The sequence below is a fragment of the Hemicordylus capensis genome, chromosome 4 (genome assembly GCF_027244095.1).
Source record: "Hemicordylus capensis ecotype Gifberg chromosome 4, rHemCap1.1.pri, whole genome shotgun sequence".
Lineage (NCBI taxonomy): Eukaryota > Metazoa > Chordata > Lepidosauria > Squamata > Cordylidae > Hemicordylus > Hemicordylus capensis.
The window spans coordinates 271,502,732-271,518,031 of record NC_069660.1 but is presented as its reverse complement, the minus strand read 5'-3'; the positions used below and the strand labels follow the sequence as shown (position 1 = coordinate 271,518,031).

Below are 15,300 nucleotides of genomic sequence, written 5' to 3'. Positions count from 1 at the left end.
GAGGTTTGGTCTGGGATGCTATCTATATGCTGACGACACCCAGATCTAGTTCTCCACACCAACTTCATCAGGAAATGAGATGACCTCCCTAAGTTTGCCTGGAGGTGATAATGGAATGGATGAGAGATAACAGGCTGAAGTTGAATCCAAACAAAACAGAGGTACTGTCTGTAGGTCAGGATCTGAGAGATGGGATAGATCTGCCTGTTCTGGATGGGGACACACTCTCCCTAAAAGATCAGTTCCTTTTAGTCTGGGAGTGCTCCTGGATCCCAAACTCTCCCTGGTTTCTCAGGCAGTGGCCAGGAGTGCTTTTATCAGCTTTGGCTGATATGCCAGATATGTTCTTTTCTGGAGACAAATGACCTTAAAACAGTGGTCCATATGCCGGTAACCTCTAGGCTTGACTACTGTAATACACCCTATGTGGGGCTACCTTTGTACATAGTTCGGAAACTACAACTGATACAGAATGAGTCAGCCAAATTGGTCTCTGGGTTTACCCAAAGGGACCATATAACACGGATTCTAAAAGAACTGCACTGGCATATTTCCAAACGAAATACAAAGTGTTGGTTATTACCTATAAAGGCCTCAATGGCTTGGGTCCAGGGTACTTAAGAGAGTGCCTTCTCTGTCACGCACCCTGTAGCCTATTAAGATCATCTGGAGAGGTTCGGCTATAGTTGCTGCTGACTCGTTTGGTAGCAACTCAGGACTGGGCCTTCTCTGTGGCTGCCCTGGAGCTTTGGAATATGCTCCCTGCTGAAATAAGAGCATCTCCTTCTCTGTTTCTTTTTAGCAGGACCCAGAAGACCTACCTGTTTTCCCAGGCTTTCAACTGAAACTGAAATTTTAATGTGTTTAAAGATTTTTATGTTTTATTAATTTTAACTGTTTCATATTGTTTTTATATTATGTCTCAACTTGTACACTGACTGGAGATTTCTATATCAGGCAGAATAGAAATTCAACAAATAAATAAATAAATGCAGAAATAAATGCAGATCACTTGAATGATGTCTGCTACAAAAGCACGGCCATCTAAATTTGGAATAGGGCCATAGCTCAGTGGTAGTGCTTTGCATCCAGAAGCTCCCAGGCTCAATCTCCAGTGGGGTTGGGAGGGACTTCTGCCTGAAACTTTGGAGAACTGCTGCCTCTCAGAGTACACAACAGTAAGCAAAACGGGCCAGTGGCCTGATTATATAAGGCAGCTTCCTATGTTCCTTCAAGTTAAAGCCGGGCTATTCCTAGAGTTAAGCTGCAGAAAATAAGTGACTAGTCATATCTTCTGGTCAGGCTGCACAATAGGTCAAAATGCTAGAGATTAAAGAGTTGTGCATGGTAATGACAGCAGCAGCAGACACTAATTAAGGCCTGGTTCATACATAACGGGAAACTGGAGGTCCCAAACCTGAATGTACGAACCCGGGGAATTACAGTTACATTTCTTAAAGTGGTCCTACAGTTTCCCTCCCCAAACTACATTTGTCACCTTCTGTTCTCTTATAGTTTGTTGTCCCAGCCTCCGGTTTGCCTGTGCCATATATACCCCTACATAAAGACACTGGCATGCATTTTCACCACTCTGAAGTCAGAGTTAAGGGAGGAAGCTCTTCTCTGGCTCCTATTGGCTGTGTGGGCTGTCCTTCAGGAAAGAAGGAAGCCTGCACAGCCAGCTCCCCTGCCTCTCTGCAGTCTTGCTGACTGTAGAGAGACTGCTCTCTGGAATGTATGAATGTGGATGGGAGAATGGGGGGAGGGGTGCAGAACCATGGATCCATTGGACCCACAATTTTTAGATATGTCCCTGGCCAGTAGGGGGCAAAGGAGGAACCTTGAAGGAACTCTGCTAACGGAGAGAGGAGACAGGTGTAGACATGCTGGCAGAAGCCTACACACACACACACACACACACACACACACACACACACACACACACAGAGAGAGAGAGTTTGGATCACCATGGAATAGCCATTGGGCCTCAGAAAATGCCCCAGCTAAATTGGCTTCACCAAGCCAGGGAACCCAAGGGTTGCCAGCCAAGATGACTATGAATATAGATAACATATTGTGTTCTCCACCAATTAGCATTGGATTCTACATTAGGCTAGTCTCAGAAAACTAGATCTAGGAACCACATCTAGGGAAGCATGGGCACAGAAAAACTTATTTTCATCTAAAGGCAGGTGAATTATACCGTCTCTAATGAAGTCCTGAGTGAAAACCTTTCAAGAGAATATAAAAACCTTAATGAACACTAACCCTGCTACCCTGACCCCATTATCTCTATTCCATTTCTGATTGGGGGGGAAATAATAATAGACACACACCTGGATCAAAGAAGACAATTGCTTTTAGACAAGCATATTCATTATCATCAATCTGAATTTCCTGAAATGGCCGAATGATCTCATCCAAAATCCGGTTTGCTACTCTGCTGATCTCAATTTCAGAACTGTTGCGATGGATTACAAAATCATTACCTTAAGAAACAAAATGAAAGTATTAGCAACTATTATAGCAGACCAAACATTCAAAACCAGTTTCTATTTTTCAACAACACATTTGCACAGATGAATATGTTCACAAAGCTCCTTCTCTATACATACCGATGTTTCTTTCTAAGTGTATTGTGCTGACCAAGGATGGCTGTAATGTATGAGCATGTCATTGTGCTTAATGCTATTTCAGTTCACACATTTGTGCATGACTGAAATACAAATTCTTATAAAAACAAATCCAAATAAGATGGATGTACTGACTGGGATGGCGAAGGGAAGGGTGGTGGTGTCGGGACCCAATCTGCCTGTTCTGGATGGGGTTACACTCCAGAAAGATGGGGTATGTAGCTTGAGAGTTCTCCTGGATCCAAAACTCTCTCTGGTTTCTCAGGTTGATGCAGTGGCCTGGAGTGCTTTTTATCAGCTTCAGATGATATGTCAACTACCTCCATTTCTGGAGGTAAATCACTTTAAAATAGTGGTGCATATACGGTAACCTGTAAGCTTGACTACTGTAATGCACTCTACATAGTGCTGCCTTTGTACATAGACCGGAAACTACAATTGGTACCAAATGCAGCTGCCAGACTGGGACAACCCGAAGGGACCATATAACACCAATTGTAAAAGTACTGCACTGGCTGCAGATATGTTTCCAAGCGAAATACAAAGTGCTGTTACTGTTATTACCTATAAATCCCTCAACAGCTTGGGTCCAAGGTACTTAAGAGACCGCTTCCTTTGTCATGAACCCTGTCACCTACTAATATCATCTGGAGAGGTCCAGTTACGGTTGTAGTCAGCTTATCTATCTATCTATCTATCTATCTATCTATCTATCTATCTATCTATCTATCTAAACTTCTTATAAACTGCCTCCTCCAAAGACTCTAGGTGGTGAACAACAGAAATACCAACATTTGATGGTGACTTGGGACCAGGACTTCTTTGTGGCTGCCCCCGGGGCTTTGGAAATCTCTTTCTCTGTTTGCTTTTCGGGAGACTCTCAAGACACACCTGTTTTCTCGGGCTTTTAACTGAAATTAATTTTAAAGACTGTTTAATTTGTTTTTATCTTATGAGATTACTTTTTTTGTGTGTGAAATTTTAACTGTTTATACTTTGTTTTATATTTGTTGTGTTTTAAATTCTATGCACTGCCTAGAGCTGCACATATACTAGGCGGTATAAAATATGATAAATGAAAGAAAACATATTAGTTTTGTCAGTATTTAACTGCTAAGATGAACAAGTTAGCATGTTCTAAGTACTTTTACCATGGAAAATGGTTCTCTCTGTATACATCATATGTATTGCCAAAGGGGTATATTAAACATGATGCCTGCTTGAATTGGACATAGTGGACAGTGTCATGTATGTTCACAGATTCTAAGGTATAGCCTGAGGTACACAGTTCCCCTAACCTCAAAGGGTAAGGATTGTTGAATGTGCATGTTGGACTCTTAAGTTTGTGTATACTGTAATACATTATGTCCATCACATGGAAGAGAAGTAGCCTGGTGGCAGAACACAATCCGATCGTCAATCCTGTTGCACAATCGCACTGTCTCACAATGAATTGTGTGGTTGTAAAGAACTCCTCTTTCCTCCACACCCCAGCCGCAAGTAAAACACAGAAACAAACAATTAGTTTTGGGTAAAGGTCCACAACTTTATTGATAATCAGATTAGCAAACTGAGAGTGGAATAAACTCCACACACACACCCAACAGCGTAGGCCTAACAAAGGCCAGGTTCAGACTTGAGAGTCCTTCCCCGTGCCTTGCATGGGCAACACACCCTGACTCAAGGATAGAAGTAGTCATCTGCTTCATCTCCTTCATTGTCAACCCAAAAGGGTCAGGGCAACTTCTAGGGCTTCACATACACCAAGCTGTGCAGCCTTTAAGGTCTGTGAAGCCCTGAAGCAGGTGTCATGGTAAACCAAGGTCCCCAAGCTGCAAAGCCTCTGAGGAATGATTGACCAGTCCGCTCTTTCAAAATGCCCAAGGCCAATCAGTCAAGGGCCAAATATTCCTACTCGGCCTCAAAAAGGATGACCAGCATAGCCCATTCTGCCCCTAGGGACAGGAGGGAGGGCAAGCAAGGGAGTAACAAACTGAGGAGAGGAGAAACCAGACCAAATATCCAACAAGCCCTGCCTCCCAAACAGCCCTGTCCAATCAGAGCATGAAGCAGTTGTCTGCTGATGGGGTGGAACAAAGGCTGCTGGATGGGGCATTCTATGAGCAGTTTCTCAAGATCCGTTTGCCAATCTGAAAGTTGGCAGGAGGTAGCGCATGCACTCATAGAAACATAGGAACATAGGCAGCTGCCATATACTGAGTCAGACCATTGGTCTATCTAGCTTAGTATTGTCTTCACAGACTGGCAGCAGCTTCTCCAAGACAGGAATCTCTCTCAGCCCTATCTTAGAGAAGCCAGGAAGGGAACTTGGAACCTTCTGCTCTTCCTAGAGCGGCTCCATCCCCTGAGGGGAATATCTTTCAGTGCTCACACATCAAGTCTCCCATTCATATGCAACCAGGGCAGACCCTGCTTAGCTAAGGGGACAAGTCATCCTTGCTACCACAAGACCAGCCTGTGAATCCCGCCATGTAAAAACAGGTTGAATCTTGGCTTGGTATGGTTCCGAGCCAACACTTAAATACACTTAACTACAATCACAAATCTTAGATTTGATTTTTGGTGGTCAAATGTCAGTTCAGTGCCATGCTGAGCGAAGATCCACCCTGTTTTTATGTGGTTTTATGCGGCACATGATCACCCAACTGAGATTCACAGGGTACACTTCTTCCTCAACTTTTGGCAGTAAACAGATCATGAGAACCTGCCCTATATACTATGAGTATCCCTTATCCACAGCTACACATACTAAACCTCAACAGTCTTGTATTTCCATAAATGCCTCTCCTCTAATTCTGTGTGACAGATGCACTGCCACAAATGGGTTATTAGAAAGGGGTCAAAGCACCATTGCATCTTCAACAGCAAAATGGCATCATAGTTATTATTTATTCATTTGCTTATTTGCAGCTTTTAAATTACACAAAGTGGTAATCATTAAGATAATAAACACAATAAATATTTAAAACCCAAACTACAAACAATTGTCAAAGAATAGGCAAGAAAAACAATAGGCCAGTTGAAATGCCAAGCAGAGACAAAATTAAACCTTGGCTTTGCACGCCATCTCTCGTGCAAATGAGTGTGCTCCTCCCTCCCCTGGCCACATGCGAGTCCGAAGAATTATACTTCCAACTGCAGTTATAAACTGCTCACTGTCTAAACGAGGCATCCCCAAACTGCGGCCCTCCAGATGTTGCTGAACTACAACTCCCAGCATACCCAGCCACAAAAAATTGTGTCTAGGGATGCTGGGAGTTGTAGTTCAGCAACATCTGGAGGGCCGCAGTTTGGGGATGCCTGATCTAAACCGACTGATCCTGGCTTATTTTATCAACTGCAAAATAAATCACAATCTGATCCCAAGGTTTGAAGCTGAGTTTTGATCTTGGTTTATTTTTGCAACAGTCTGTCTGCATTTGCATGTAACGGGAAACCAGAGGTTTCAGCCTGAGGTTGAATTTCTTGGATGTCCAAATGTGTGCTACCGTAGTTCTGTAAAAAAAAAAGTAACCAAGGTTTCCCTTCCCAAATGCCAATTTCAACCCTCAGGTTGTAGCAAGTTTCGCTGCTCCTACCTGAGGTTTCCATTCGGCAGCATTATGTCTGAAGGCAGAATTGGAGTTACAGTGAGCTGTAACCAGAGTTGAGGGAAGAAGCTCCTCCCTTGCTCCAGCTGTGATTGGCTGCTGGGGCTGTCCTTGGTGCCAGAAGGAAGCCCACACAGTTAGTTTCCCCCCCTCTCTGAAGGCAATTTTGAACATCTGCGGGGGTGGCCCTCAGGTGCATTGGACCAGGTGTTTTCCATTATGTGCAACTGCAGCCACTGTTGGGACATCCTGACTAATCCTAGGTCCTCTCTACCACAATCAAAGTAGTATCCTTTGTGGGTCATGTGGGCAGGGAAGTGGGGGAGTGCATGCTCCCAAGGCTTGTCACACAAAGCCAAGGTTAAATCTTGACTCCATGTGATGTCTGAACTGGCCCAATAAAACACTTGAACAGCAGGGGGGGAAGTCACTGAAACCAACACTAAAACCAGCCTTCCGTCAGGTAAAGTCTGTTAAAAGTAAGGCAAAAAATAAGGCCTTGAGAAAAACAAGGTATTTTACCTAAAAGAATAATATCCTTATAAGCCATCGAGCGTTTTGCTGCTCCAAGCAACAGGTGTTCTCCAGCATGGGCTCTTAACAGGGCAACCTTCAAAAAGAATGCACACAGAACCATAGCAGCATTAAGATAAAACAAGTCTCTCTCTAGACAAACAGATTCACCCACACTAGCTATTGCTCCTGTGTTAAACAATACTCCCAGTTCATAGTCTACATCAGGTGTTCTCAGCGTTGGGTCTCCAGATGTTTTTGAACTTCAGCTCCCATAATCCCCAGTCCCAGTGGCCTTTGATTGGGGATTATGGGAGTTGAAGTCCAAAAACATCTGGGGACCCAACGTTGAGAATCCCTGGTCTACATAATCCATAATCTGATGACAGGTTTCTACTTGAACTATGCACTAGGAACGTATCTCTTTGGTAAGAGTTCACTCAATTTCCCCTTTGTTTCCTGTGTACACTCCATGGTCCCCCATTTTCATTATTCACCTTGGCCCTTTCAGACCACCTCAAGGGGCCCCACTTTGCTTAGAACTGAACCTTTTGGCTGCCTTGCTTTGCCCCCCAACTCACACCTAAAAGTACTTACCAGGACTGGCATGCACCAGGAAAAAGCATCTCTCCTTGCCCTTCACCCCTTGCTACAAGGAAGCAAGCAGCTGCCTTTGGCAGCTTGACTTTCAAAAGGAATTTTTGTTCCTTTTCCCCATGGAGTCCCAGGAATGGCACAGCTTCTCCTGGGATTCGTAGTCTTTTCTGAGGCTTCAGCAATGGCCACAGCTTCAGAAAAGACTACAAATACCAGGAGTACCCATGCCATTCCCTGGACTCCATGGGGAAATAAGTTCTTTGTAATTGCACATCCAAGCCATGGAAAGCAAGTGCTTGCTCCCTTGACTGGTTGAAGAAGAAAGACAGAGGCATTTCTCCTGACCCCTCTAGTCCTGCTAACTAGTTTCAGGGATGGGGGAGTGAGAGGTCTGAACCTCTTCAGCCCAGATTGCTTTGCTTTGACCACCCCTTAGACTGCCCCAACAGTCCTTCACTTTGGGGCAAAGGGGATCAAAGTGAGCCAAGCCCAACTGGATCCCCAAAGCTTATCACAGTCCAGCTGGTGACCTCATGAAAAACGGAGTCCTTAAGATTCTCTCTCTCAGTTGCACCAGGGACTAATTTAGTTGTCCTTCTGTCCTTGACTTCAGCAGGCCTTTCCAAAGGAAGTAAGAAGAGGCTGCTGCCATTTCCTTTATAAAGTACCAGCCTGGCATTTCATTGATTGTGGCCTTATAGAAGGTAGATTCTCTGTAAACGTCCTTCTCTCTCCCAGGGTCCAAGCTTCTCCAGGCCTCATCTTCTACCTATCCTGAATTTGTTTGTAAATGTATTCATTTCCTTCCTAAATTGATGTGGTGTGGTATTCAGGAACCTCATCTTGCTTTGCCCCACTAAGGACCCTATCTTCTCTGGACCAAAATCTTTTTCTAGATCCAACCCTGTAAAGATTTCAGAACCAATCTCTTCCACAGCATGGGCTTGCTGGTCATGGTTTCAGCTTAATAGCACAGAATGGTGTGAGGCCTAAGCTGAGACAGAGAGTTACACACAGTGCAATCATGTCGCACAGATTAGCAAGATAATAGAGGCTGTCCAATTCCTTATTTCATACCTGATCATCCAACCGCAGTTCACAGAAAGCTGGAATATATTTCGCCCACTCTACAAGAACCAAGAGTTGTTGTTTCATAGATTCACAAACATCACTAATACCGGCAATTTTCTTAACATTGATATCAGTTCCAGAACCAGGACTTGAAATAGGGACCTTGTCATAGGACAGAAAGACATAATGAAGAACTCTAATTATTACAGTAGTCTTTATAATGAAATTGCAGCTATATTTGCCAACAAATTTTATGTGCCTACCTCTTCTGCCATAATATTGTCAAAGTCCTTTAACAGTATAGGCATAATTTTTTAAAAAAACAACAAACACCAGTATAGGCATAGAAGATGGCTTTATGATAAGAAAATGCAGTCACAATAAACCTATATAGCACAGCTGTACAACTTCGACCCTCCAGCTGCTAGACTACAACTCCCATCATTCCTGAGTATTGGCCATTGTGGCTGGAGGGTCAAAGTTGTGCAGCCCTGCTATATAATGTTCGTATGCACTTGAGCAACAACAGAGACTTCGCTTTTCTTGATAGTCACTTTTCCAGCCACATAACAGGGCAAAAGGACTAGTCTTGTTCAGACATTACATTGCATATGTCTGAACATGTGCACATGTTTTTGTGTGAATGGCTGTACATGCATTCATTATAAATTCATTATAAACCTGGATACAGACCACTCAGATGCAAGGTACGTATAGGATGTGTACCGCTGTACATGTACTGAGTATGAATTGTATGTCTGTACAGATCTGTATGTGTGTACACTGTACACAGATTGTATGATTTTGAACATGATACAGGTTGAGTATCCCTTATCCAGACATCTGAAATCCAGAATGCTCCAAAATCTGGAAACCACCACGGTGTGCGCCATAACAAAACAAAACGCCTCAGCTCACTCTCTTGCAGATTCCCAATTTTACTGCTTTTAAACATGCAGTCAAAACTTACTTATTTCAGAAGGCTGTTAGTGACAGGGGTTTTGTCTGTAATTCTCTCTAGTTGCGGCTCTGTTTTTATTGTGAAGCTTTTTAATGTTTTTTATGTTCTCGCTTTGGCACTAGAGGGAAAAGGGAAAGCCTCCCTCCTCCACTCCCTACTCAAATAAAATACAGTAACCTTTCGTGTTTAGACTTGGATCCCATGCCCAAGATATCTCATTATGCAAGTATTCCAAATGTTATGCAAATATTCCAAATATTATGCAAATATTCCAAAATCTGGAAAAATCCAAAATCCGGAACACTTCTGGTCCCAAGCAGTCCAGATAAGGGATACTCAACCTGTATGTGCCTATGGCTACTGTAGAGAAGAAAAGGTAGACATCAGCAAACAGTAAGCAATAATAATAATAATCTTTATTGCGGTCATTGACCAGCACAAGTAAGCAATAAAGGAATATTAAGTAGAGCAAAAGAGGAGTGATCTGACCAGATCTTGCGAAAGGGGAAAGCCGAGATAGCTTGGAACAGAAGAACAAAGTGACACCAAACACAAGTGCAAATATTGTTTTTTCTAAACTGCATGAAGATTTTTCTAGATGATTTAAAAACTTTGATTACTACATATATTGATCAACAGTATATTCCCCGTGCCCGCTGTTAAGCTCTGTTTTCCCTGCTGCAGCTAGAATAGGCTTTTAGAGTTGGGCTCTCAATTGTTAGTCTTGGCATTCAACTGGAACACGCCAAAGTGGTTGCAGAACGTTTCAGAAGGTTCCTTATAAATTACATTTAATGGGACTAATGGCCTTAGCTAAGCCAGTTAGTTAACTATTTTGAAAGGGAAAGATGTATAAAGCATTATTATAAAATACAATGAACAAAATTATTATTTTATTGAGCAAAGCTTTCTTTATTATTTTTGGTATTACAAATGCAAAAGGATAGACACATTTATAAATAGTGGTCAGAGAGCATTCAAAGGTCAAGGTAACCAATTAGGCATTCATGGTGGATTGTTGTACCTGGCGAGAAAGCACTTCAGCCTGCGATAATGTGTTAATAGAAGGAATGTTACTGCTGTCGGAGGTACTCCGTCTTGTACTTATTCTGTCCCGTTCATTTTGTACAGCTGAGAGGGGGAAAATTGTAATTTATTTGCATGTAACCATGTCCATGAACAGATATAACAGAAGTGTTATTAACAACCTTTATGAACCTTCATGAGCATTTATTATAATGCCAATATAACCTGTTACAATTTCTCTCTGATGAATCCTTGAGATAATGTCCATGGCCAACTTTTCCATAGTCCAACATCCAACATTATTGTAGACAGTCATGAGGAAGTAAGAGTAAACTTGTAACTTTTCGTATTGGCATATAACAAATGTTTTAAAATAATTTCTACTTAGGATCAGCACTATTTAGATTTGGGGCTGGAGTATTTCATGCTATGCCAGGAAATAGCCATGTCACCCATGTCAACATGCTCAACCACATTTACTCTCCTTATACTGAGAGCTTATGGACAGAAGCAAACACTGACAATGGAGATTTCTCCCCATAAACTGGAAAGTTGGGTGGCTAGTGTCCCAAAGCATGGGGAGAAACTCTCCCCTTGTTCAGTGTACATTTTAAAACAAAATAATGAAAGAGAGAAATAAAGCTACCTATCAGATATCCTGAACCTGCTTTATCGCCAAGGTCACATCAATGCCAGAAAAGGCATAGTTCTGATCAACACATTTCTTTACTCCACACAAAACCTCATAACCTTTATAAGAGCAGCAGTTGTATTTCCAATGATCCGTTTGTTATTTTTAAGAAAGCAATCTGCATTGGAGAAGTTGAGAGGCAGTGTGAATGCTTCAATAAAAAATGTGTTCTGTACGCTATATAGTGTTCTGCAGTTTATATGAAGAATGAACACACTTTATAATGAAGGTGCACTAGATTCTTAGCCAAGGACATTCACTGATGGGCCTTTTATTAAGGTCATAATAAGAAATGTCGTATAGTGATAAACACTAAGTGATAAATGGTCATGTAGACGTGAGTCAGGAATGATGCTCCAGTCCTTTTAACTGTAGAAATGCTATCTTTTCCATTCCTTAACTCAGCAACTAAAAAACAAAAGTAGTTGTAGTTAAGCTTTAAACATAAAATTGTACCAGAGGGATCAGCATCTAACTACTTTGATCATCTGGTGTAAATGGTAGGACTGCATTAAAAAGTATTATTTTTTTCAAGAGAGCGGTGGGGAGGAGATGTTTCTCAGAACTGAATGTGTTGTCTGCATGTATTTAATCTTAAACATTTCCTACTAATCAGTTTGAGACCTTTAAAAAAAAAGAAAAGTGAAGAGCCTATGGTGAAAAGATGATGACATTGTGGCAGACGTTCAACACAGTGGAACACTGGGGTTAGGGATCCTGCGTTGCTGTACTTCAAAGGGAGCCCTGATGGTGTAGCATGAAAGAACAGCTGTGGAATGGTTTGAAACTGCTTCTGGGCAGTGGTTCAGTTCTACTTCCAGTGTTTCCAGCAGAAACAATGGAGGGTTCATAGTATATGAAACCAAGTCGAAGAACTCAGAGACCAGGAGCACTAGTTTAGCTATTCTGCTTCCCTACAATAACAAATCTGCTGTTACTCTTCACAAACTAGGCGTCACAAGTAGCATTCTGGAGAGCGTGTTGGAGGTGGACATGGGAAGATAGAAAGGGAACTCTGCCAGGTTTCTGCAAACTTAAAGGGGATTGCTGGATTTTAGTCCAAAGGATGTAATGTATGTTAACAAAACAGATATAGAAGTGCTTAGAAAATGCCAAGCAAGCCCTCTGGGAGGTTTGGGGAACGTTAGCTAGAAAGAATGCAGGAGTGTGTCAGATCTGGAACAAGGCTTCTGTAAGAAACTAAGACACACACACACACTCTGACACACATGCAAGCTTGACAATATTCCTATCTGCAGTGGCAAAGTGAAGCACTCCAAAGCCAGCGTGGTGTAGTGGTTAGAGTGCTGGACTAGGACCAGGGAGACCCAAGTTCAAATCCCCATTCAGCCATGATACTAAGCTGGGTGACTCTGGGCCAGTCACTTCTCTTAGCCTAACCTACTTCACAGGGTTGTTGTGAGGAGAAACCTAAGTATGTAGTACACCGCTAGAGAGTCTTTCCATCCCAAGTCCATCAGCAATTGAATTTACTACCTCACTCTGACATGAAATTCAACATTTGTGGACTCCTGGAGAGATGAATTATGTTTTGTTTAGGGAACCAGTGGAAGCCAACTAAGATTCCTCAATCCTTCAGAGCCAAGATGGTGAGAATGCTCCTACCACAATGCTGCTCCCCAAATGTAATTCTTCCCCCCACTCAGAGTAAATGGCAGCCATCTACTTATATCTAAAAAGTAATATGGGAAGAGAGCTGGTCTTGTGGAAGAGCAATTCAATTCAATTCAAGCAAGCATGAATTGTCCCCTTTGCTAAGCAGGGTCCACCCTGGTTTGCATTTGAATGGAAGACAAGTGTGAGCACTGTAAGATATTTATTATTATCTTTATTTATTTAGCATATTTCTATACTGCCCAAAACTCAAGTTCTCTGAGCGGTTTACAGGACAATAAAAACAACCAATAAAAAGATTAACATATTTCAACAATTAAAATTTAAAAAGTTAAAACTATTAAAACACAATTAAAACAATATCTAATGAAAAGCCTGGGTGGGTGAACTATTTATTTATTTATAGATATTATTTAGATATTCTCCTGAAGCTGCTCTGGGAAGAGCATCTGCATGCTTGTATGCAGAAGGTCCCAAGTTCACTCCCTGGCATCTCGAAGATAGGGCTGAGAGAAACTCCGGCCTGCAACCTTGGAGAAGCCACTGCCAATCTGGTAGACAGCACATCATCCCTCCAGTGGCTTTTGCTGGTGTCTATCTTATGTTTGTTTTTAGAGTGTGAGCCCTTTGGGGACAGGGATCCATCTTTATATCTTTATTTTTATTTCTCTATGTAAACCACTTTGGGAACCTTTGTTGAAAAGCAATATATAAATATTCATAATAGTAGTACTGAGCTAGATGGACCAATGGTCTGACCCGGTATAAGGCAGTTTCCTGCGTTCCTAAAAGGATGCACTAAAAAACCCAGTGTTTTGGAGACCAGTGTTTGGGGTGGGGAAGGGTGGTGGTTTTCCTCCCAAATTGTAGTTCATTTATTTTGTCCAATAGGACTTAGCAGGATCCCCTGAGATCCAGCTAGCCTCAAGCTGTGAGGGTAGTGTTATTCTGGAGACCTGAACCTACAGGTGCATTACCACCATACACATACTATACATGGAAACTATCTCCCCTCATAAGAAAACTATATGCCATGGGGAAAAGAACTACTGGCCATAAAGGCTGTGTTCGACCACCTGAAAGAAGCCTATCATGCCAATCCAGTGCCTTTGGTTTTCGGCTGTCTGTTAGCACCAGACTCAGACTGGCACGAAATGACCCAGCACCAAATACACTGGTCTTTTTTCCATTTCCATTTCCAGTTCTCCTGCTGGTCCAGTACTCAAAACATAGGAACATAGGAAGCTGCCATATACTGACTCAGACCATAGGTCCATCTCGCTCAGTCTTGTCTACACAGACTGGCAGCAGCTTCTCCAAGGTTGCAGGCAGGAATCTCTCTCAGCCCTATCTTGGAGATGCCAGGGAAGGAACTTGGAGCCTAGATGCTCTTCCCAGAGTGGCTCCATCCCTTAAGGGGAATATCTTACAGTGCTCACACTTCTAGTCTCCCTTTCGTATGCAACCAGGGTGGATCCTGCTTAGCTTAAGGGGACAAGTCATGCTTGCTATCACAAGACCAGCTCTCTTCCCTAAACAAATAAGCAGGTGCCTTATCAGCAAGAATACCTTCAACAGCAGGCACAGCTCCCTTCCCCACTGCAGTGATTCTGAAATCCAGTGACTACACCGAATGAAGATCTTGCCACAATTAATTTACCTTGCAGCAAACAGATCCCTAAACCACCAGACTTGGGCCAGACTCCAAGAACTATGGAGAAGCCATACAGTCCCCAAAGAGAAGCTCAATACCTCTCAAGGGCTGTTGTTGATCTGAAGGCCAAAGACCAAAATCCGAAAGGCTGTTGCTTCCCCTACTCACTTGCCAAGGTCCTTGACAAGTTCTCACATTGGATTTTATTACTGGCCTGCCTTCCTCTCAAGATTTTACCACTATTCCTGTGATAGTTGATACTCTTCCTAAGATGGCACTCTTTGCCTCTGTCAAGGATCCCCGACAGCCCAAGAAAGTGCCACCTTATTTCTGAAACAAATATTCTGCCTATATGCTCTCCCACACATCTCATCTCTGATCACAGCCCCAAATACAGATCCAAGTTCTGGCATGAACTTTTTCGCATGCTAGATCTACAAATTGGATCCTCAGTCTGCCACTCCTCTTTCCTTGTTACTAACAGATTCAACCCCTGCTACTTTCCTGACGTCTTCCCCCTTTCCAGGATCCCTGCAGTGTCTATATCAGAGACACTGCACATCTATATCAGAACTACAAAAGGGGTGTGCACAAAACTGGGTTGCCCGGTTCGGCTCGAGTCCAGACTGGACTCAAACCAGAACAGGCATGTTCGGTTTTGCCACCCCGGAACACACACACACACCCAGTTCAGTTTGGGGGCATTCGTTTTAAAGAAGTAAAATATTTTTAAAATGTAATTAAACTCACCACCAGCCAGTCCGGGGGCTTCTTCATGGCCATGGGGGTGTGTCTCATTTTTTTAATGAACCCCCAAACTTTTGCCACCACTCATGTCACTGAGCCCATTACTTACTACCTTCAGCTGCCTCCCACCATGAAAATTCACCCAGTTTTTCATTGGTCTC

At 42.7% G+C, this 15,300-nt stretch overlaps 1 protein-coding gene across 3 annotated transcripts in view; it reads right to left on the bottom strand.

The window, feature by feature from the left end:
- HNF4G (hepatocyte nuclear factor 4 gamma) overlaps nt 1-15,300 on the bottom strand; it is a 90,836-nt gene that overhangs the window by 12,792 nt on the left and 62,744 nt on the right. For all 3 annotated transcript variants that reach the window (XM_053244336.1, XM_053244335.1, XM_053244337.1), the window contains 4 exons: nt 10,411-10,517; nt 8,432-8,587; nt 6,767-6,854; nt 2,337-2,489 (listed from right to left, as the gene is read on the bottom strand). In XM_053244336.1, the coding sequence (XP_053100311.1) occupies nt 2,337-2,489; nt 6,767-6,854; nt 8,432-8,587; nt 10,411-10,517 (504 nt within the window). The remainder of the gene's footprint in view (nt 1-2,336; nt 2,490-6,766; nt 6,855-8,431; nt 8,588-10,410; nt 10,518-15,300) is intronic.